This window comes from Cololabis saira, chromosome 19 (assembly GCF_033807715.1).
Source record: "Cololabis saira isolate AMF1-May2022 chromosome 19, fColSai1.1, whole genome shotgun sequence".
NCBI classification, from domain to species: Eukaryota; Metazoa; Chordata; class Actinopteri; order Beloniformes; family Belonidae; genus Cololabis; species Cololabis saira.
In genome coordinates, this window is record NC_084605.1 from 9,539,653 (window position 1) to 9,563,420 (window position 23,768).

The 23,768-nt window shown below is 41.6% G+C and overlaps 1 protein-coding gene across 1 annotated transcript in view; it reads left to right on the forward strand.

Annotated features, from left to right (window-relative positions):
- Window positions 1–5,095: 5,095 nt before the first annotated feature.
- The window catches only part of grid1b (glutamate receptor, ionotropic, delta 1b), a 430,666-nt gene continuing 411,993 nt past the window's right edge, over window positions 5,096–23,768 (forward strand). Inside the window, 1 exon segment of the mRNA XM_061709214.1 lies at window positions 5,096–5,309. Coding sequence (XP_061565198.1) covers window positions 5,096–5,309 — 214 coding nt within the window.

Sequence of the window (23,768 nt, forward strand, 5' to 3'; positions counted from 1 at the left end):
TCTTTTTGGTTTGGAACGCTTCATCTGACATTATTACTAGAAAACTTAAAACGTATACGGATTTTTTTCATAAATCCTGCCTCAATCCTGCCTCATGCTCCTTTAATTGTGCGTGTTGCAAACATTACTGGGCTTTTAAACAATAAAAAAAAATGAAAGAACCTGATGTTTTTTGTTTATTATCTCAAGCAAATGCTGATAATACACAGCATTTATTGGGTAGAAGAACGTTTTTTTTTTTTGTTTTTATTAATGTATTTTTGTTGCGTTTTGGACACCGACTGGTCGCACCAGTATGGAGCCAAATCAAGGCCAAAAATTTTGCTAATTTGAAAATAAAATTTCAACCTGAAAATTCTTTTTTACAGTTTAATTTTTTTTTTTTTGGTATCAGATCTTTTTTTCAGTTTCACATCTTTTTTTTCAGTTTCAAATCTTTTTTTCAGTTTCAGACTTTTGGCCCCGATGTGGCGTGGGGGGCGTGGCATCAACTGAGAGGGGCGTGGCATCATGAGTGACAGCAGAACAGAGAAGGCGGGGGACGTTCCTCAGTCATGTTGCCTTCAGGAAACGTAGGTTGCAGAGGTTATCAGTAGAAGTATGATTCAACACTGTATATACACCATATTCACGTAATTTGGCAGTGGAAAAAACTGATACTAGTGACACATTACTGTTTAAAAAGCTGTTTTAGACCGTACTTGGTAGTATGTGGAAGTGGGAAATGTCAAACTTTAAAGTGTGGCTGTTGAACTGTACAGTCTGGCATAGTTGATTGCTTTTATACTGCGATTGGTGCCAAGTACTGCACCATCTGGATCTGCATCATCTGGATCTACAGCGGTCTGGTTCCACCCTGATCAGTACTTCAGGTCCCACTGGGACCTCAAGATTTAAAGTTACCTGAAGATTTCCGAGATCAAGTGATAGTCACGTGGTGATCTGCTCAGGACGTATACAGTAACTAGCCGCGTCGTGTTCTTGTTGGAATCATACATATTCAAAGGACGTATAGCTTTGCTTTTGATCTTCTAAACTGAACCTTTCCTCGTTTGTGGATTCAATCTCTTCAGCTTTCACTAACCCTAAGCCCCGACCCTGTGTTCACTCGGAGTTGTGTTTTCTTTAGATGAAAGTGGTCTTCAAAGCTGAACCTTCCAGATGTGTTAGCTGTGCTGCATATTGTATCAAAAATATAAAAATGGCTTTAATCATTTCAGTGAGCCCAGCCCCTGGTTCTAGGATTATCACCTGTAAAAGGGAACCTTTAATCAGAGAAAGTGGCTAAATTCAAACCGCACTGACGAAACACTACAGGACCAACCGGGCAGCACGTGGACGTGCCCAGGTCCCTGCTGGCTGTTCCCTCCGGCTTCCTCCCGGCTACAGCGTCCACACACACTCCAGCTCAGCTTCACACCTGTCCCTGCCAAGGATCGGTCCGTGGGGTTCAAGTGAGATGGATAATGAGGAGGGAGAAGCTGCTGCCTGTTGGCAGCGCTGAGCCCTAATCCACCCAGAGATCTGGCTGGACTCAGCCACAGATACACATCTGCAGGCCACGCGTTTCATGTTTCTGTGCAGATACAAGCTGCTAGCAGGGGTCTGTGGAGCACAGAGCCACGCAGGGTCTCTGCAATACTTTGAGCTATGTAAAGTAGTTAAATGGGTTGGTGGAGGGATATAAGCTCGGTGTGGTGCTGCTGTTTTGGGGGATAAACAAACAACCCGCCTGACCTTGATGTGTTTGCTGGAGAATTAAAGTTGTGTTTGAGAACTCGTGGCCACTGTGACTGCAGGTTGAGGACTATTTCTAGCCATTAAATCAGGCACGTTGACATAAATGATTCAGGTATAATTTGTTTTTCATCCATTACGGAAATCTCCTGTGGAATGAAATATCTTATTGAAGGACGTGACATGCATTCTCAGTCGCCCAGGTCACATCCCAAGTGCTTGAAAAGAAGGTAACCGGGCTTATACACTAGCCAGGAAATAAGTCTATTTGCCTTCCATTCACGCTCCGAGGCTTATGGAGCATCCTTTATGTGAGGAGGATTTAGATAACAGAAGAATGGGACGACAGTTTTCTTTGACTCAATAGAAATCCAGCAGGTTTAATCTTGTGTACGTAGGAAACGTGCACCGGTCCACATGCTCTCTGCTCCCACGCGGAGGCCGGTGCACCCGCCTGGCCTCCGGAAGTGTCTCCTGACACGGCCATGTCGTATTCTGGGAGGCAGATATCTGAGAAACGAGTGTCTTCCATCCCCCGTTTGAAGGATCGGAGCACAGAAGTGTTTCAGGGAGCATGTCGTCCCTCAGTCAGTCAGCTTGTGAGACTTCCACCCAGATTTCTGCATCCAAACCTCCTGCTGCTTTCCTCTAGATCAGGGGTCGGCAACCCAAAATGTTGAAAGAGCCATATTGGACCAAAAACACAAAAAACAAATATATCTGGAGCCGCAAAAAATTAAAAGTCTTGTATCAGCCTTAGAATGAAGACAACACATGCTGCATGTTTCTATATTAGTTATAACTGGGGGAAGAATTTTTTTTTCATTATGCACTTTGAGAAAAAAGTCAAAATGTCAAGAAAAAAGTCGAAATGTCGAAAAAAAAGTTGAAATGTCGAGATTAATGCTGAAGTACAATCTTGAGAAAGAAGTCGAAATGTCGAGAAAAAAGTAAATTTCGTGAATAAAGTTGAAATGTCGAGAAAAAGGTCAAAATTTTGTGAAAAAAGTCTAAATGTTGAGAAAAAAGTTGAATATGGAGGAAAAAAGTCAAAATGTTGACATTAATGTTGAAGTACAATCTCGAGAAAAAAGTCAAAATGTCAAGAAAAAAGTTAAAATTTCGTGAAAAAAGTCGAAATGTTGAGATTAAAAAGGAAAGGAAAAACGAAGAAAAAATAGAAAAAAGGAAAAAAAGAAGAAAAAAGAGAAAAAAAAGGAAAAAAAAAGAGAAAAAATGGAAAAAAAGGTCAAACATTTTTGAAAAAGCTCCAGGAGCCACTAGGAGCCGCTAAAGAGCCGCATGCGGCTCTAGAGCCGTGGGTTGCCGACCCCCGCTCTAGATTCTGCTCAGTGTTTAAATACATGAACCAGCTGTTGCTAACTAATGGATGGTGCCCAATGGATCAATGCCATTATTTCTCATATTAAACACCCCGATTGTGCTTTTCTTCCCTCTTGCAGTGCCTTTTTCAGTAATTCCCCAAAATGTGCATTGTTTTGTGCCGTCTTCCTCCCTTTGAGCGCCTTTGTAAATGTAAATGTACTTTATTTATATAGCCCTTTACAGACACTTATAGGTGAGCCAAAGTGCTTTCCAATAGTGTCTCCCAACCTGGGGTCCGGGCCCCCCTCGGGGGGCGCCAGAGATCTCTGGGGGGGCGCAAAACTTTGTCTGCTTTGAAATTATGCAGTTGTAAAAATTATATTTGCGAATGAGTCATAAGACATTGTTAGGAATAATTTATGAATGTCTTGAATATTATTTGTGTTTTTTATACACTGGTGACAAACACAGGAAATGATTTCATTCCTTATTATTATATCATTACTCAACAATTAATTTACTCCGACAGGTTGTTAAAGGAAAAATGTTAAAAAAAATTTGGTGTCATATTAAATTAGACATTTTTCAGAAATATTTTTATATCCTTTTATGTCCTTTTGTGTATATTTTATACATTGGTGACATTGGAGAAAAACAAAGTCATACGTATAGAGAGTAAATAAAAGAGAAATGTATCAAAAAAACATAATTAATGTTAATTTTTTCAATTAAAGACTATTTTGGTGCTAGTACGTACGGGTCGGGGGGGCCTGGCATGTCTTAGACACAAGTAGGGGGGGGGCAAGGAAAAAAGGTTGGGAACCACTGCTTTACAGAATAAAACATACAGAAATACAACATACAATCATAAGACAGAGCAAAAAATAAATAGAATAAAAGAAAAAGAGTAAAAAGTGTCACCACACTACTGGGTATTAAAAGCCATTCTAAATAAATAGGTTTTAAAGGAGCTTGAGGCTCCTTTTAAGAAATGAGACTCTCTATCGCCACATTTCACCCCGGCGGCCGTTGGGGGTACTGCAGCCAACAGTGAAGCCGGCACAGGAGAACGGGGAGAACGCACATGCAGCGTCATGTGACGTCACATCCACAGCCCAGCGCGGGAAAATCGGGACCGACTTGCAGCACATTTTGCAAATAAAAAAAACAGCCTCAAGCTCCTTTAAGTCTTGATTTTAAAAGGCCCAGGTCAGAGAGAGCGCGTAAAGCCTGAATTAAGGTTCTGCGTCAAACCAACGCAGAGCGCACACCGTCGCCGTGACGGCGTCGTGAACCCTTCGGACTTCTCCGTCACTCCATTTCATCGCGGTGCAGTACCCCCCGTGACCGCTAGTTAGCGATCTTTTCCTGAATGGTTTATCCGACTTTTTCCGGTCACAGTAAATCAAAGAGATAAGGACAACTATTGTGCAAAAAACCAAAACAAAAAAAATCACACATACACGAAGAAAAGAGCGCTGAAAGTTCACGACTGCTTCAAACCAGAAACCGGAAATGCGTTGCTAGCGAACCAATCACAGCCCTCTCTGTATGCGTGTGGTCTGTGTCGCCTCGACGCGTAGTTACAATTTTAGGGAGGTGCACGTCAGTGACGGCGTGTGGTCTGCGTCGATGCAAACCACACGCCGTAGGCACGGCGTCCTTTTGACGCAGAACCATAACTCAAGCGTAAGTTGCAGGGGAGCTTGTTACAGAGCCCCAGCGCCCCCGGCGTTTGAACTTTGACCTGGGCACTTCCAACAACAGTTGGTTTGAGGATCTCAAGGTTGCCATGTTTACGCACCGTTAAAAGCTCTGATAAATAGGGTGGGGCAAGGCCGTTGAGGGCTTTAAAAACCAACACTAAAAGTTTAAAATCAATTTTAACAGGAACAGGAAGCCAATGGAGTGAATAGAGGACCGGAGTCAAGTGCTCACGTCTTTTAGTGTTAGTTAAAAGACGGGCAGCTGCATTCCGCACGAGTTGAAGTAGTCTTTGCCAATAGCGCCTGACATCTACTGTGTCACCGGGATGGCGCTTCATACTTCTTTGTGCTCGCTGGAGCTCATGCTGGTGGTGCATGACACGGTATCTTGTGAAAGGCAAATGTGCTCAGACCCGACCCACACAGTGCAGGAGAGACTGGAATGGAAGTTCAGAGCATGCAGTCGTGCAGCCAAGGTTCCCAGCTGGAGCCTGGAAAGGCTCAGGACTTTGACCACGACCCTCAACGACATCAGAGACCGTAGGGACATGGACTGATCAGGATAAACTAGTTGACTGAATGAAGACGAGTTCTTCTGAATGAGGGAGTGTTACACATGTGATAATCCTCTTAAACTATGAGGTTTCGCTGAAGTAGGATCAAAACATCGTGACTTGAGGGAGAAGACATGTACGTGACTTGGACCCAGTTAAGGCAGCGTTCTGGTTCTTCAGCTTTCTTTGATCTGAATGAGACGTTCCTCATGGCAGGTATAAATAAACCAAGTTTAACCCTTGAACGACGTTTGTCCGACACATTCACTGAACAGTGAGCAGAGGTCAATTTTCGGTGAGATTTAGGGGCACTAAATTGTGGAATGATTTTTCCCACTTGGCAAAGAGCTCTTCCTCTTTGAAATGTTACAAAAGACGTTTGAAGGACCACTCGACTGCTGTTTTGTAACTGTTTTCCCAATGTAAGGTTGTACATGAATCCATGTTTTTTTTTTCGTTTTTCTTTGTGTTTCACTGATGTGAAGACATGTACAGTTTTATTTGCTCAGGAGTCAATATAAGTAATATAAGTTGTAAAAACAATATCCCATGCACACTCACACACACTTATTTTTTTGTCTTTATTCTTTATTATTTATATAGTGCATTATTAGTTTGCCATCACTTTTGTGTAGTTATACTTTTTGTTTTTGTATGTGAATCTTGTGTTCTTTATAACACATGAAATTTTAATAACTTCGGAGGCCCATTGGATTTTTTGCCTCTTCCTGCACCTATAGTATTTATATTTGATATTTCCTGTATATTTTTAAAACTGTGCAAAACAAACTAAACTAAACAGTCCGTGTTAGTTTTAGCTCAATATAAGAACCACGCATCCATCTTAACAACTTGGTCATTGAGTCTAATTCAATAAAAACAATTAAATCTGAAAGGGAATCTGTTAGATGTGTAGCAGAGAGAGGTCTGCAAGAATCCTGCAGCTGGAAGTTCAACATCTGTTGACAATCGCTGCAGTTCCTCCTTTACTTCTACCACTCGCTGGTGTCAGATCTGTGGAGGGAGGTTACCGTGTTCAAACACCAAACGCATCCTGGTGTATCACTGCCTCCAGCGTGTTTGAGATGCGTTCTGTAGAAACGTGAGCAAGAATTGCACCGTTGCAGAGATCCGTCTTCCTTCTTAATCTCCATTCAGATTCGGACAGTCACGACATTAGAGTCCTCGTTTGAGTAATTGTCCGTGTTTGAATGAACACAATGTGAAGAGGAATGATGGCTCCTGTGGAGGAGGGCTGTTGAAACCGATGAGGGAGTGCAGGTCAGGCGGGAGAAATGAACAGCGTCTGTTATAGAGCCTGCTAATTGGGTGGGACGGACTCAAGTCAAGAACAATCGCACCCAGAGTGACAACTAACTCCGAGTGTGCCTTTGCTCTCCCCAGCCTCCAAATGCATTTTTCATGTCCTCAGTTCCCCCATGTTCTCTTTAAAGATGGTGGCGGGAGGCGATGTGGCATGGATCCCCACTGATTGGAGATGCAAGCTCATCCTTTTTTAACCAGTGCAGCCACACTGGATGTACGTCAACGTCTGGAAACAGAAGTGGTTTGGTCATCGTTCCTCCTCTGCGCGGAAAACTCGGGAAGTCATCTCGCAATAACACACAAGGCGATATAAAACATGACTGATGGTGTTAAAAAGGATGAACTGGACACAGATTTCCCCAGTTGGACCTTCTTTGAACATTGACACCATTCAGACTAGGGCTGGGCGATATGGACCAAAAGTCATATCTCGATATTTTCTAGCTGAATGGCGATACTCGATATATATCGATATTTTTTCTGTGACATAATTGGGGTTTCCCCCAAAGCATTATAGCCTAGCATCTCTGTTAGCTTCATTTTTTCTGAGGCAAACCCTTAAAAAAACAGTCAGTTTTAATACAAAGCCTCGTGCCAAATGTCACACAGGTTCCTTTATTAACAGAGGTCTGCACAATATCAAGATGTATAAAACAAATTAAATAAAAATAAACTGCCTTCATATATAGAATAAAATGCTTCTTGAATAAAATAAAATAAATATCCCTTTCCTGCATAACAATTACATTAAAATACACTGTACAATTAATACAGTGTAGACAGTAACAGGCAGCCTTTTCCACTGAGGTTGACAGTTGTGCAAATAACAAAACATTTGTGCAAATCTCAAATAAAACATTCAAGTCAATTTGTCACAAAATAAGCTATATCAAAATCCTAAAAAAAAAAAAAAAAAAAAAATTTGAACTTGAGCTTCACTGATATCTGGATCATTATTCTGTTAGCGAGGAGCATCTTTTTTACCGGGCTCTCCTCTCGGATTTGGCCCCCTGCTGGTTCTTGGGCAGGATGCAGGTTGTCGTCACTGGTGGATTAGATACCGTCTTCCTCTTTTATCTGGGATTTTCATGTTCTCAGCGTAGTGCTTTCAGCTGAACCTTGTCGGTTTTTAATGACGTGTGAAGCCAAACATATCAATTTGTAGGAATACTTCCTGGGTATTACACAACACTTTTTCTTTTTCTATCCTTATTATTCTTTTTATGGCACCGCACTTTCTATTTAATAAATTCTATAACTTCTAATTTGAATTTGAATTTGAATTTTTCTATTTTAAATGTTTTGTTTTTACCTTTTACTTTTATTTTTATTTTTACCTTTATTTTCAATTTTCTTATCTTTTTATCTTTTATATGGGTGTTTGGTGTTTGGCAGTGCTGAGTGAGTGAGATTGAGATGTCAATTTCCCAGAGGGAACCTCCCAAAGGGATTAATAAAGTCTTCTGAATCTGAATCTGAATGGGTAGTATATATGCGGTAAATAGCGGGGAGAGAATTAACGTTCCAGTAAGAAATTAACACCTCCACCACCTTGTCATCTTTCCACTCATCTCTCCAACTGCTGTCTCCGCCCACTGTCCGATATCAAATTGATGCCCCTTCACTTTTCTTTTTCCATCATAACAAGTGTTTCCCTGCATGTTCTCAGTCTGCAGTTCTGTTTTCCTTGCACGTGTCCGTGTGTGTGTGTGTGTGTGTGTGTGTGTGTGTGTGTGTGTGTGTGGAAGCAGAAGTTGACTGATGGCTCTGGCCCTCGACTGTCCCGCTGTGACGAATGACGCTCCGGGACAATCCTGTTCTCCCTAATATTTCATTAGCCCCTCGTCCAACACATTCCTTCCCACTTCGTTTCCCACGTGCACACACGTCCGTGGACACTCACGCCTGCAGATTTAATATTCCACCCCGTTTAGCGTAGCGTATAAGTAGCGCTGGTGTTGATGCTGCGGGAGTCGGTGTTTGAGCCCCCAAGACTCCAGCTCCTCTGATAACACTGCAGCACTCGTGGGTCCAAAGGTGCTGCAGCCGAGATGAAAGAGCTGCCGCGCAGCCTTGCATGAGCGCGCTGGCTTCCAGAGGGGCCCTGAATGCACCGTGTGCATGTTAACGGCATGCCCAACCTTTCCCTCTCTCTGGGGTCAGGTGCTGGAGCTACTGGAGCTGCTGGACATACGTGTTCAGCCATAACTTATGATTACAACAGGGTCAGGTTCAAACTTACATCTAAAACTAACAGAGTTGACCAAAGCAGATGTAAAGATGTAAAAACTTTTTTTTTTCTTTAATCTGCTGGTTAAAACATCTGATCTGTTCTGAATCATTCAGTGCGTTTACATGGGAAGTTTAATTCCTCTTTAATTCAGAATTAAAATTAAATCCGATTTAAAATGAGTAAAAATGACCATGTAAACACCTAATTCCGAATGAAAATGGCCGTTCCGAATTAAACTTAATTCCGAAGTAAGTGGCTGTTTTTTTCTGATTTTAAATCCGAATAGAATAATTCCGCGATCATGTATACACTCATTCCGCTTTAAATTAATTCCGGTCTTTCTTTCTGCTCGTTCCCTCGCCCGTCTGTCTCCATGACGCTTATATTCCGCTGGGCTTGTTTTCCAAACAAAGTTTCAAGATGCAGCACGCAGTAAACGGTGGTCAAGAGCAGAGACCATTTATTTAATAAATAGCTTGGAGGACCTGGAAATAATCAAAAGAACAGATGACAGGAAACATCAAAATTGTGAGCTTTTCAAAGTTGTAGCGGCTAAGTTTGTTTTTCTTCCGGTAGATGTAACTTCCGGTCCGCCCCCCTATCCAATCAGAACCTTCCCAACCCCCAGACCTTAAGCGGAATTGGATAAAGCCGATCAAACGTGTTTTCCATGTAAACCTCAATTCGGAATTACTATTTTCATGTAAACTCAAAGGAAAATAGTTTAAATTGGAATTATTTAATTCGGAATAATTAATTCCGAATTAAAAAACATCATGTAACCGTGGCCATTGCCACGGATGACTTAATTTAAGCTGCCAAAACCTTTTCCAGGGTTTTGATGTACATTTACTTTTTTATTTTGTTTCACACAAATACAAGGATGAAGAAAAAAAAAAACAACAAAAAACAGAAGAAAAAATTCACATAAGGAAAAAAAAAACAGCAAGAAGAAGAAACATGTGTGAGGAGTGGTTAGAAGCCTACTGTACATGTATATAGGCTTATATGAAAACCACACCCAAACATTATACTAAAGTTAAAATATTAACAAATATAAAAATCACAATTACATATTAAATGCACAAACTGAACATTTCCTATGAAGGAAAAAGTGAAGAAAAAAAATAGGGGGTCCTATTCTAAATCAAATGATTTAGAGAGCAGAGCATTCTTAAGTTTATTTTGTACATGGACAGTGACAAAGATGAATCAATTAAATGTACATAATTGTTCCACATGATAACTGCACAGTATTTAATAGAAAACTGACCACGGGATGTTTTATACAATGGAAAATGAAGTTTCTTAACCTGTCGGGTTGAATAACTATGAACTTGAGAGTTATTCACAAAATAATATCTAAAACCATGAGGTAAATCATCAGTGTTAAGATTCACTTAATGACAAATGTACAGATTTGAAGAATGTTGATTCATTTTTTTTTTTTTTGATTCATTCAGTTCAATTGATGTCATTTAGAAACTGAACAAATCCAGTCAAGTCCACAAGTCCAGTAAAATGACCACTGATGTAGGATGAGGGTCCAATAGTCACTGGAGGTTTTTCTGGAAGTACTTCCCCATCCATGTTTTGTTTTTAAATAGGGACTTTAGTTTGGATACTTGTGTGCCTGCAGCATGCAGCACAGCTTTGTTTTGCCACTGTGACAGAAAAATCTGTGTGACGCTTGGAAGCTGTGCAGGCAGCGAGCTGTGGATCATGTTTTGTCACTTCGTCGGTTCCCGATCTTTACCGTTGACGTCATGATCCATCTTCCATACCTCCACTTTCAGGTCGTCGACAAGGATGGGCTCCAGCCGTTTACTGGAATACTGCAGGTTGCTGGAATACTGCAGGTTATTGGAGTACTGCAGGTTACTGGAATACTGCAGATTACTGGAATACTGCAGGTTACTGGAATACTGCAGATTACTGGAATACTGCAGATTATTTAAATACTGTAGATTACTGGAATACTGCAGATTACTGGAATACTGTAGATTACTGGAATACTGCAGGTTACTGGAATACTGCAGGTTACCGGAATACTGCAGATTACTGGAATACTGCAGATTACTGCAGGTTACTGGAATACTGCAGATAACTGGAATACTGCAGATTACTGGAATACTGCAGATTACTGGAATACTGCAGGTTACTGGAATACTGCAGGTTACTGGAATACTTTAGATTACTGCAGGTTACTGGAATACTGCAGATTACTGGAATACTGCAGATTACTGGAATACTGCAGATTACTGGAATACTGCAGATTACTGGAATACTGCAGATTACTGGAATACTTTAGATTACTGCAGGTTACTGGAATACTGCAGATTACTGGAATACTGCAGGTTACTGGAATACTGCAGGTTACTGGAATACTGCAGGTTACTGGAATACTGCAGGTTACTGGAATACTGCAGATTACTGGAATACTGCAGATTAATGGAATACTGCAGATTACTGAAATACTGTAGGTTACTTAAATACTGCAGGTTACTGGAATACTGCAGATTACTGTAATACTGCAGATTACTGGAATACTGCAGATTACTGGAATACTGCAGATTACTGGAATACTGCAGGTTACTGGAATACTGCAGATTAATGGAATACTGCAGATTACTGTAATACTGCAGATTACTGGAATACTGCAGATTACTGGAATACTGTAGATTACTGGAATACTGCAGATTAATGGAATACTGCAGATTACTGTAATACTGCAGATTACTGGCATACTGTAGATTACTGGAATACTGCAGATTACTGGAATACTGTAGATTACTGGAATACTGCAGATTACTGGAATACTGCAGATTACTGCAGGTTACTGGAATACTGCAGGTTACTGGAATACTGCAGATTACTGGAATACTGCAGGTTACTGGAATACTGCAGATTACTGGAATACTGCAGATTACTGGAATACTGCAGGTTACTGGAATACTGCAGGTTACTGGAATACTGCAGGTTACTGGAATACTTTAGATTACTGCAGGTTACTGGAATACTGCAGATTACTGGAATACTGGAATACTGCAGGTTACTGGAATACTGCAGGTTACTGGAATACTGCAGATTACTGGAATACTGCAGATTACTGGAATACTTTAGATTACTGCAGGTTACTGGAATACTGCAGATTACTGGAATACTGCAGGTTACTGGAATACTGCAGGTTACTGGAATACTGCAGATTACTGGAATACTGCAGATTAATGGAATACTGCAGATTACTGAAATACTGCAGGTTACTTAAATACTGCAGGTTACTGGAATACTGCAGATTACTGTAATACTGCAGATTACTGGAATACTGCAGATTACTGGAATACTGCAGATTACTGGAATACTGCAGGTTACTGGAATACTGCAGATTAATGGAATACTGCAGATTACTCTAATACTGCAGATTACTGGAATACTGCAGATTACTGGAATACTGCAGATTACTGGAATACTGCAGGTTACTGGAATACTGCAGATTAATGGAATACTGCAGATTACTGTAATACTGCAGATTACTGGAATACTGCAGATTACTGGAATACTGTAGATTACTGGAATACTGCAGATTAATGGAATACTGCAGATTACTGTAATACTGCAGATTACTGGCATACTGTAGATTACTGGAATACTGCAGATTACTGGAATACTGTAGATTACTGGAATACTGCAGATTACTGGAATACTGCAGATTACTGCAGGTTACTGGAATACTGCAGGTTACTGGAATACTGCAGATTACTGGAATACTGCAGGTTACTGGAATACTGCAGATTACTGGAATACTGCAGATTACTGGAATACTGCAGGTTACTGGAATACTGCAGGTTACTGGAATACTGCAGGTTACTGGAATACTTTAGATTACTGCAGGTTACTGGAATACTGCAGATTACTGGAATACTGGAATACTGCAGGTTACTGGAATACTGCAGGTTACTGGAATACTGCAGATTACTGGAATACTGCAGATTACTGGAATACTTTAGATTACTGCAGGTTACTGGAATACTGCAGATTACTGGAATACTGCAGGTTACTGGAATACTGCAGGTTACTGGAATACTGCAGATTACTGGAATACTGCAGATTAATGGAATACTGCAGATTACTGAAATACTGCAGGTTACTTAAATACTGCAGGTTACTGGAATACTGCAGATTACTGTAATACTGCAGATTACTGGAATACTGCAGATTACTGGAATACTGCAGATTACTGGAATACTGCAGGTTACTGGAATACTGCAGATTAATGGAATACTGCAGATTACTCTAATACTGCAGATTACTGGAATACTGCAGATTACTGGAATACTGCAGATTACTGGAATACTGCAGGTTACTGGAATACTGCAGATTACTGGAATACTGCAGATTACTGGAATACTGCAGATTACTGGAATACTGCAGGTTACTGGAATACTGCAGGTTACCGGAATACTTTAGATTACTGGATTACTGCAGATTACTGGAATACTGCAGGTTACTGGAATACTGCAGATTACTGAAATACTGCAGATTACTGGAATACTTTAGATTACTGGAATACTGCAGGTTACTGGAATACTGCAGATTACTGGAATACTTTAGATTACTGGAATACTGCAGATTAATGGAATACTGCAGATTACTGGAATACTGCAGATTACTGGAATACTGCAGATTACTGGAATACTGCAGATTACTGGAATACTGTAGATTAATGGAATACTGGTTACTGGAATAATGCAGATTACTGGAATACTGCAGATTACTGTAATACTGCAGGTTACTGGAATACTGCAGATTACTGGAATACTGCAGGTTACTGGAATACTGCAGATTACTGGAATACTGCAGATTACTGAAATACTGCAGATTACTGGAATACTTTAGATTACTGGAATACTGCAGGTTACTGGAATACTGCAGATTACTGGAATACTTTAGATTACTGGAATACTGCAGATTAATGGAATACTGCAGATTACTGGAATACTGCAGATTACTGGAATACTGCAGATTACTGGGATACTGCAGATTACTGGAATACTGCAGATTACTGGAATACTGCAGATTAATGGAATACTGCAGGTTACTGGAATACTGCAGGTTACTGGAATACTGCAGATTAATGGAATACTGCAGATTACTGGAATACTGCAGATTACTGGGATACTGCAGATTACTGGGATACTCAGATTACTGGAATACTGCAGATTACTGGAAGACTGCAGATTAATGGAATACTGCAGGTTACTGGAATACTGCAGATTACTGGAATACTGCAGATTACTGGAATACTGCAGATTACTGGAATACTGCAGATTACTGGAATACTGCAGATTACTGGAATACTGCATTTTACTGGAATACTACAGGTTACTGGAATACTGCAGATTACTGGAATACTGCAGATTACTGGAATACTGCAGATTACTGGAATACTGCAGATTACTGGAATACTGCAGATTAATGAAATACTGCAGACTAAAGGAATACTTTAGATTACTGGAATACTGCAGGTTACTGGAATACTGCAGTTTACTGGAATACTGCAGACTAAAGGAATACTTTAGATTACTGGAATACTGCAGATTACTGGAATACTGCAGATAACTGGAATACTGCAGGTTACTGGAATACTGCAGATTACTGCAATACTTTAGATTACTGGAATACTGCAGGTTACTGGAATACTGCAGATTACTGGAATACTGCAGATTACTGGAATACTGCAGGTTACTGGAATACTTTAGATTACTGGAATACTGCAGATTACTGCAATACTTTAGATTACTGGAATACTGCAGGTTACTGGAATACTGCAGATTACTGGAATACTGCAGGTTACTGGAATACTGCAGGTTACTGGAATACTGCAGAGTACTTAAATACTGCAGATTACTGGAATACTGCAGAATACTGGAATACTGCAGGTTACTGGAATTCTGCAGGTTACTGGAATACTGCAGATTACTGCAATACTTTAGATTACTGGAATACTGCAGGTTACTTAAATACTGCAGAATACTGGAATACTGCAGATTACTGGAATACTGCAGATAACTGGAATACTGCAGATAACTGGAATACTGCAGGTTACTGGAATACTGTAGGTTACTGGAATACTGCAGATTACTGGAATACTGCAGATTACTGGAATACTGCAGGTTACTGGAATACTGCAGATTACTGGAATACTTTAGATTACTGGAATACTTTAGATTACTGGAATACTGCAGGTTACTGGAATACTGCAGGTTACTGGAATACTGCAGGTTACTGGAATACTGCAGATTACTGGAATACTTTAGATTACTGGAATACTTTAGATTACTGGAATACTGCAGGTTACTGGAATACTGCAGGTTACTGGAATACTGCAGATTACTGGAATACTGCAGATTACTGGAATACTGCAGATTACTGGAATACTGTAGGTTACTGGAATACTGCAGATTACTGGAATACTGCAGATTACTGGAATACTGCAGGTTACTGGAATACTGCAGATGACTTAAATACTGCAGGTTATTGGAATACTGCAGGTTACTGGAATACTGCAGGTTACTGGAATACTGCAGGTTACTGGAATACTGCAGATTACTGGAATACTGCAGATTACTGGAATACTGCGGATTACTGGAATACTGCAGGTTACTGGAATACTGGAGGTTACTGGAATACTGCAGATTACTGGAGTACTGCAGGTCACTGGAATACTGCAGATTACTGGAATACTGCAGGTTACTGGAATACTGCAGATGGGATACTGCAGATTACTAGAATACTGCAGGTTACTGGAATACTGCAGGTTACTGGAGTACTGCAGGTCACTGGAATACTGCAGATTAAAGGAATACTGCAGGTTACTGGAATACTGCAGATTACTGGAATACTGCAGGTTACTGGAATACTGCAGATTACTGGAATACTGCAGATTACTGGAATACGGCAGATTACTGGAATACTGCAGATTACTGGAATACTGCAGATTACTGGAATACTGCAGGTTACTGGAATACTGCAGATTAATGGAATACTGCAGATTACTTAAATACTGCAGATAACTGGAATATTGTAGGTTACTGGATACTGCAGGTTACTGGAATACTGCAGGTTACTGGAATACTGCAGGTTACTGGAATACTGCAGGTTACTGGAATACTGCAGGCTAACATTTTGTTCACTTGTGGGCTTGCATGAAATACTGTAGGCTGAAGGAAGAGAGAAAGCACACACACACACACCTGCATGTGCACTTGCACACACTCGTCCGGTGTCTGCTGGGACTTTAAACCTTGACGCTGTCAACCACAATGAAGTCAAAGTCAGCAGCAGAGACGGTGCTGAGCAGCAGCCCGACACTGAACAGGGAGGCTGCTGGTGGGAGGCGCTGCGCTGTGGCAGCTGAGGGTATTATGGGTAATGGGGCTGTAGATCCATCGAGAGAGGGAGTTTAATTAGGCATGAGAGAAATTAAGACCGCATTGTCTGGAGGAGAAAAACGAGCTGTGAGGGTGCAGGAAGTCATGTTGGGAGCGCCGGCTGAGTTCGGATGGCCGCGCCGGCCCCCATCCTATGCAGCTCTGCTGTGAACACTCATCTGTTAATCGCCGCCGCCATTAGAGTCCCTCACGTTGATCTATAGAAGATAGCTTTCAATTATACTGACAGTCACGTGCTGAGATTTGAAATAATAAAATCAAATATACTTTAAAAATCTCCTTCATCACTACTTCAAAAACAGTCCACGATTTCAAAGATAGAAAGACGTTTCTGCTTCAAACCGGCAGACGTGACTGTCCAGGAAGGAAAATGGGTTCGCTTGATGTCTCAAACATAAATGGAGTCGTTAGCACATAAAACACTGGAATAAGATCAGAAAGACTTATTCAGAGCCCAGAGAAAAGACTGGTCTTTGTGTCCAGGTAACGTTAATTGGACTCAAGGCAAAGTTGCTCCGGAAAATCAGATTAAGTGCAGGTTACCTAATTACAGAGAAACGTCTTAATGTAATTAGGACCACGCGCACTTAGAGGTGCGGTTTTTGGAAAGCAGAAAGGCTGCTTCATTAGGTGAAGCACTGAACGTCTAGGGCTGGGGATTGATTCAAATGTCAAGAATCGATTCGTTCCCGATTCTTAAGATTCAGAATCGATTATCAAGATTTGATTCGATTTGATTCCGATATTGATTTGGGTTAGTGTTATTAAAACAATTTTTTAAGCTGTTGCATGAATTACATGACTGTAGTTATGCAACATATTAATACTAGTATTATATTGAGATTAAACAGCAAGTATTGGCAGCTACTGATGCTGTAAGGACCAATCACCTCCCAGAATGCTGATAGAACTGCTTTCAGAAACATCATGTGGGTCAGAATTTTCAAACAGTTCCAGGGCAGCAAACAGAGACGTATGAAATCGGTCATATTTTTTCCCACATTCCATTTAAATTGTTTCCATTTTCTTTCTATTTTGGTTTTTAATTTTTGAGAATTTGGTTTTTAGCATTTTATGCAAATGTAACCCCATGACAGTATATAAAGTAATGAAATATAGACAATGTATGCAATTATAACTGAAAACTTTAATGTTTTCATATCTTTAAACATTTGTAAAGGCAAAAACATGGCAGTAGTTATTCTTGTATCCAACAAAACATTCCTTTTTTTGAGCATAAACAAAAAAAATATCAAAAGTTGTAATCTAACGATGAAAAAAAATCGATCTTTGGACATACTAATCGATTTTTAGGAATTAATATGAGAATCGATTTAGAATCCAAAAATCGATTTTTTCAGCACAGGCCTATGAACGTCTGTAATGCTGGAGAACCAGAAGAGACGGAGCTGAGGCCGTCAGGCTGAAGCAGCCGTGACAGCTCCAGTCCGGTCACACGACGTTAGCGGTGATGAGAACCGAACCACTGCAGGCCCAGACCAGCTGGACCCACAGACTCTTTTGTAGGGGTGTAACAATATATCGTGCCACAAAATTTTGCGATACAAAAACGTCAGAATACGTGTCGTGGAGGTGACAAACTGTATCGCGATATTGGATTATTAATATTAATCTATTGTGTTGACTAGTAACGCGCCTCGACCACGCGTGACGACCGCACCTCAACCCGCGGACCAAAATCTTACTCCGAAACTACAGAAACTAGAGTTAAGAGTTAAGAGTTAAGCCTTACCTTATTAAATTAAACCTTTTTCGGGTCGTGAGTAGGATAAACACGGGGACAAATTCTGCTGAGTTCCAGTGTACTTTAATGTCCCTCAACAGTGTAGGATTTTAGATCATCAACACAGCACCTGCCGTACTGTGGCGTATCACTCCGCCCAATCTAAAACAGACTCATCACTTCAGATAAACTGACTTGTGTCATTATAGTCCCTGATTTACATCAGAATATAAAGAATATATTTATAAAATAATGAACCCTGAATTACCAAAATAACCTTAACAAAAATAAATCTCCTCTTACACTTATAAGGTGAGCATGAATCAATCTTTTTTATGATGTAAAATTGTATGTTTTTATTTACTTTTATTTATTTATTTATTTAATTTTAGTTTCTGGAAAAGAAAAAAGTCAAATCATACATGAGAGAAACTATTCAGTTTGTGGCAAAATATTTGTACTTTAGATGCATAATGCAAACCTGACATTTACTTTTAGTTCAGTTTGTGGAAAATGGTTGGCCTGGCTTTCTCTGTAAAACTTAAACAGTTATAAAGCATTACAAACTATAACAATAGGGCAAATGCACAGCATTGTTTTGTATTTTGTGTCTTTCAAATAAAAGACCATTTTTTTCCAGTCATATGTTCCTCATTCAAGGTTGTTAAAAAAATACTGCTATAATATCGTATCGTATCGTTATCGTGACCTCAATATCGTGTATCGTACCGTATTGTGAGATTAGTGTATCGTCACACCCCTACTCATTTGTGAGGTGCAACCAGTCCTCAGTTTTATCAATTAATCATACGGAAATGTCTCTTTGTCACTGATGGACCTCCAAAACAGCCGCCTCCTCCCCGAGCAGTGGAATCATCTCCGTAGTAGTTGTCACTACAAGCAGCTGACACTCCGAGTGCCGGTTGTAATCTGAACCTACAGAGGCTGTGAAGCTGTCGTGGTCGGCTCTGAGCCGTGTTCTGGAGCGTATTTGTGTTCTGGTTCTTACACCGGCGGCGTGTGAATGAGTGATGTCTTCATTTGAAACTGCCTCGCCAGAGTTACCACGGAGATTTGACTGTTTGTCAGCCGAGGATTTCAGACAGACCCAAAACTCCTTGTTTGGTCTAGTCTCTCTCCCGTTTCGATTAAAGATTAAATCTGTGCTGCTGTTGGCGCGCAGCTTTAATTCTAACAAGCATCCCAGCATCCCTGCTCTGCCTACAAGATGACGCCTCTTGAGGGCGTTACAGCGTGACATCAGAAAAGTAGGTGTGCCATTGATCAGTTGGACATCCCAGCCTCTGTAGGTTTGGTCAGTGGACCGTCGGAGAGGTCAACAGGACCAAGGAATAAGTGCTCAGATGTTTTTGTGTATATTTTATTCTAATATGTTAAAAAAAAAAGCACTGGGAGTCAGAATCTTCGGTCACAGGACTTATTTTTATTGACTGTACCAAGGGTCCGCACTGGACAAGCTAGCAGGGCTTTCAGCTCTGCTGCCCCCTCTGCTTGGAATGGGTTGCAGAAAATCTTAAAATTGAACAATCTGGTGTCACTTGATGCTTTTAAGGTTCTTCTGAAAGACTTGGAAGCAAGTACAACTGGCTGTAGATGCTTTGACAGCTGATCTTGTTTGTGATTTGTATTTCTGATCTGTTTTGTTATTGTTTGTTTGTGCAACTTTGTGTTTGTGCTGCTGCCTGTCTTGGCCAGGACTCTCTTGTAAAAGAGATTTTTAATCTCAACACGACTTTTTTCCCTGGTTAAATAAAGGTTATAATAATAATAATATTAAAAACTTCATTAAATGGAAAAAAAAACTACGCATTTAGGAAATGTTGGGCCAGTTTTTCACATAATGAAAGCTCTAACCATCCGTGAGTGTCACGTCTGGGGGTAAGGTGTGGACCCGAGAGCAGGAGAGCAGGAGGCAGGAGGCAGGAGTTCAATGAAAAAAGGATTTATTTAAAAAAAAAAAAGGCAAAACAAGGCGCTGCTGGGCAGGATCAAGACAAACTAAAAAGGGATCAAAAAACTTGAGGAGCAAAACGTGGCAGGAAACATGGGGAACAAACAGTACGGTCCGACCGGGAACAAGGGAATGACAAGACCAGATATACACAGGGGATAACGAGACATGACGAGACACAGGTGCAGACACAATCAGGGCAGATGGGACACAGGCGGGGCAAAACAGAAACTGAAAGCTGGGGGGAATGTCAAACCTTGACAGTGAGACCGCCTCCACAGCTCTAGTGGTAAACCAGATGTTATAACAAGAGGTTTAAAGAAACATGCTGTACTTTATTTATGTTATTTTCACCAAAACATGTCAAAGGTATTTCATAAAAAGAAAGAAATCTGCTTTAAAGTAAAAGTATGTCTTCCTTAAGCTGATCACTGACATTTTCTTGCTAAAATTTTCAAATATTTTGTTGTAGCGCTCTCTAGTGACAGACCAGGAAGTTCCTCTTGTTAGAAGTCTTCCGGCCTTTAGGTTCCAGTTGGACATGAAAGACGTCAAGGCCGCCACGGTCGGCAGTAGATCAACTCCTCCTGTGGCCGCTGAGGCTGAAGCTCGTTTCATTTATACTTCTAAGAACCCTTTAGTGGAAACTATCCAGATGAAAAACAGGGAACCAGGATTGAAAGAGGTGTGAGGTTGATGAGATTGAGTGAAGGAGGGATCACTGATGAGAGATGCGACGTCTGGAGTGAGGAGCGGTTCTGATGGTGAGATTAACTTCAGAGGAAGATGAGAGGTGGAGGGATGAAAAGGCCCGGGGGAAGATGGGAAGGAATGGGAGCGATGGACTGAAACATCAAAATGGTGAGAAAGTTGTGAGGAACTCAGTGGAGGAAGGAATCAGAGAAAGAATGAAAGAATATGAATATGAAAGCAAGTGATGAATGATAAATCAGGGCGGCAGCTGGTGCTCACATGCCCCATAAGCTTCTATAAAGACCAGTGAAGTTTCCAGTAATGTGGATCTTGTGCATCACGGACTTATGTTTTTGTCTTTCTTGAGAGAAACACTAAAATCTGGTTTTGAATATATTCACCAACATTTTGTAAATCCATCCAGAGTTGGTGTCCAGCCATAATATCAGGAACAGCTGAGCCAAAGGTGTGTTCTTCCATCCCTCTTAGTTCCCACCTTCACCTGTGGTCATCAACCATAAGGAAGGGTTTGCTAATACAAGTGGCTGAAATGAGTTTTTCCACCGTAGGGTGGCTGGAAGTGGTAGCCTAGTGGTTACAGAGGTGGGCTTGGGTCTGGAGGACCCAGGTTAAGCTCCCTAGGCCCCAACATAAAGCACTTTGGGCCCCTGATCAAGGCCCTTCACCCTAATTGCTCCCCGGGCGCCAGAATAATGGCAGTCCACTGCTCCTAGTGTAACTAGTGACGGGTTAAAAGCAGAGGACACATTTCGGTGTATTTCCATGTCTACTGACAAATAGAGAGATTATTATTGATTATTATGGACTGTTGCTTAGACGTAGAATGGGGAGTCATCCGGGAGGGATTCCAAGAAGAGTTGCTTCTCCTCAACGAGATTAAGAGAAGCCAGTTGAGGCGGTTTGGACATCCGGGTCGGATCCATCGTGGACACGATTGGAATTCTGTAATTGGGGCAATAAAGAGAAAAAAGCATCTCGCCATCCACCCATCCATCCATCCATCCATCCAACCATCCATCCATGCATCCAACCATCCATCCATCCAACCATCCATCCAACCATCCATCCATCCATCCATCCATCCATCCATCCATCCATCCATCCATCCACCCATCCATCCATCCATCCATCCATCCATCCATCCATGCATCCATCCATCCATCCATCCAACCAACCAACCAACCAACCGTCCATCCAACCATCCGTCCATCCAACCATCCGTCCACCCGTCCGTCCATCCATCCGTCCATCCACCCGTCCGTCCATCCATCCATCCATCCATCCATCCGTCCGTCCATCCATCGATCCATCCATCCATCCATCCATCCATCCATCCATCCATCCATCCATCCATCCATCCATCCATCCATCCATCCATCCATCCATCCATCCATCCATCCATCCATCTTCTGCCACTTATCCGGTATTGGGTCGTTGGGGTAGTAGTCTACCCATGGAAGCTCAGACTTCCCTATAACTACCCACTTTGTCGTACTGATTGGATCCCCAGGCATTCCCAAGGCCTTCCCAGGCCAGCCCAGCAACATAGTCCCTCCAGAAGGTCCTGGGTCTTCCCCGTGGCCTCCCCCCAGTGGGTCAAGCCCAGAAATGTTAACCAGAAAGGTGTCCAGGAGGCTTCCTCAGCAGATGCTCGAACCACCTCATCGGCTCCTCTCCATATGGAGGATCAGTGGCTCTACTCTGAGCTCTCCAGGGTGGCTGAACCTTCCCGTCTCTAAGGGAGAGCCCCAACACCCTGCCGAGGAAACTCTTTCAGCCGCTGGTATCTGCGATCTCATTCTTTCAGTCACGACCCACAGCTCGTGAACAGAGGTGAGGGTGGGAACGTAGGCCGACTTTTAAATCGAGAACTTTTGGCTCAGCTCCTCCATCATCCCGAAAGACTGATGCAGCATCCGCATCACCAGATAAAAGCAGACTTAGAACAGTAGCACCACTGCTTACAGCCAGTCAGAGCCGTCTGGGAGATTTGCGAGGCCCTTTGCGAAATAGCCGGGAGGGGCCCTTGCGCGTGAGCGTAGCAAGCGCGCGCGAAATTTTGAGGTTTTTCGGGTCGGATCGGGTGTCTATATGCGCAATTTTAACTCTCCAATTATCAAAATACTGGATACCTTCCCCTGCCTCATCATCATCTCTTGCCTTGACGCGGGGCCCCACGGCTGCTTGAGACCCGGTCGGATCGGTGATTTTTGTAACAAATTTATCAAACGAGCCTTTCAGAGAGGCATTAAACTCTTCCATTTTCTTTAGTTTTTTTTCTTTTTTCATCCCCTGTTGGAAATTTCCTGAATATGTCTCGTTCTCTCGACATTGTGTGACAGTTTGTTCCACACTCCACCCGTCTGGATCAGAGCAGCTTGTGTCTGCGCTTGGTCTGACGCAGTTGTATTGAACAACAGACACGCACATCATTGCACATATATTTATTGATATGCACAGACTGGTACACATTTAGGTCTGTAATCGAACGTGACTGTTGATATTTATAAGGGGAAAAAAAAACGATTTTTTTTTTTTTTCAAAAATGGCCAATAGCGCGAGGCCCCTTGGGGCGCGAGGCCCCTTGGGGCGCGAGGCCCCGTGCGGTCGCACGGTTCGCACACCCCTTGCGGCGGCCCTGCAGCCAGTACTAGGAAACATCTGGACCTGCCTGGATGTCAGTTGGGAGGGTTTTCTGATCCGTAGCGGCCTTTTACCTTCTAGCAGTGCGTTTGGGATGAAACGCAGCAGCGTTGTATTGCTTCGTTTGAGCAAAAACACAAAAATCGAAATAAAGCAGGCTCAACAAGCCAAGAAGTAAATACCACAACAGATTTCATTTCAACTGGCGGGAACCGCCTGTCGAATCTTTTTCTTTCATTTTCTCGTGATTGTCGTAGTAATGTTTCCTTTTCATTCAAAACAATGGTCTAAACCTCAGACACAAGTATCGAACCAAGAGAACATAATTTGATGTGAACGTCTTTCTTGATAATCAACAAATG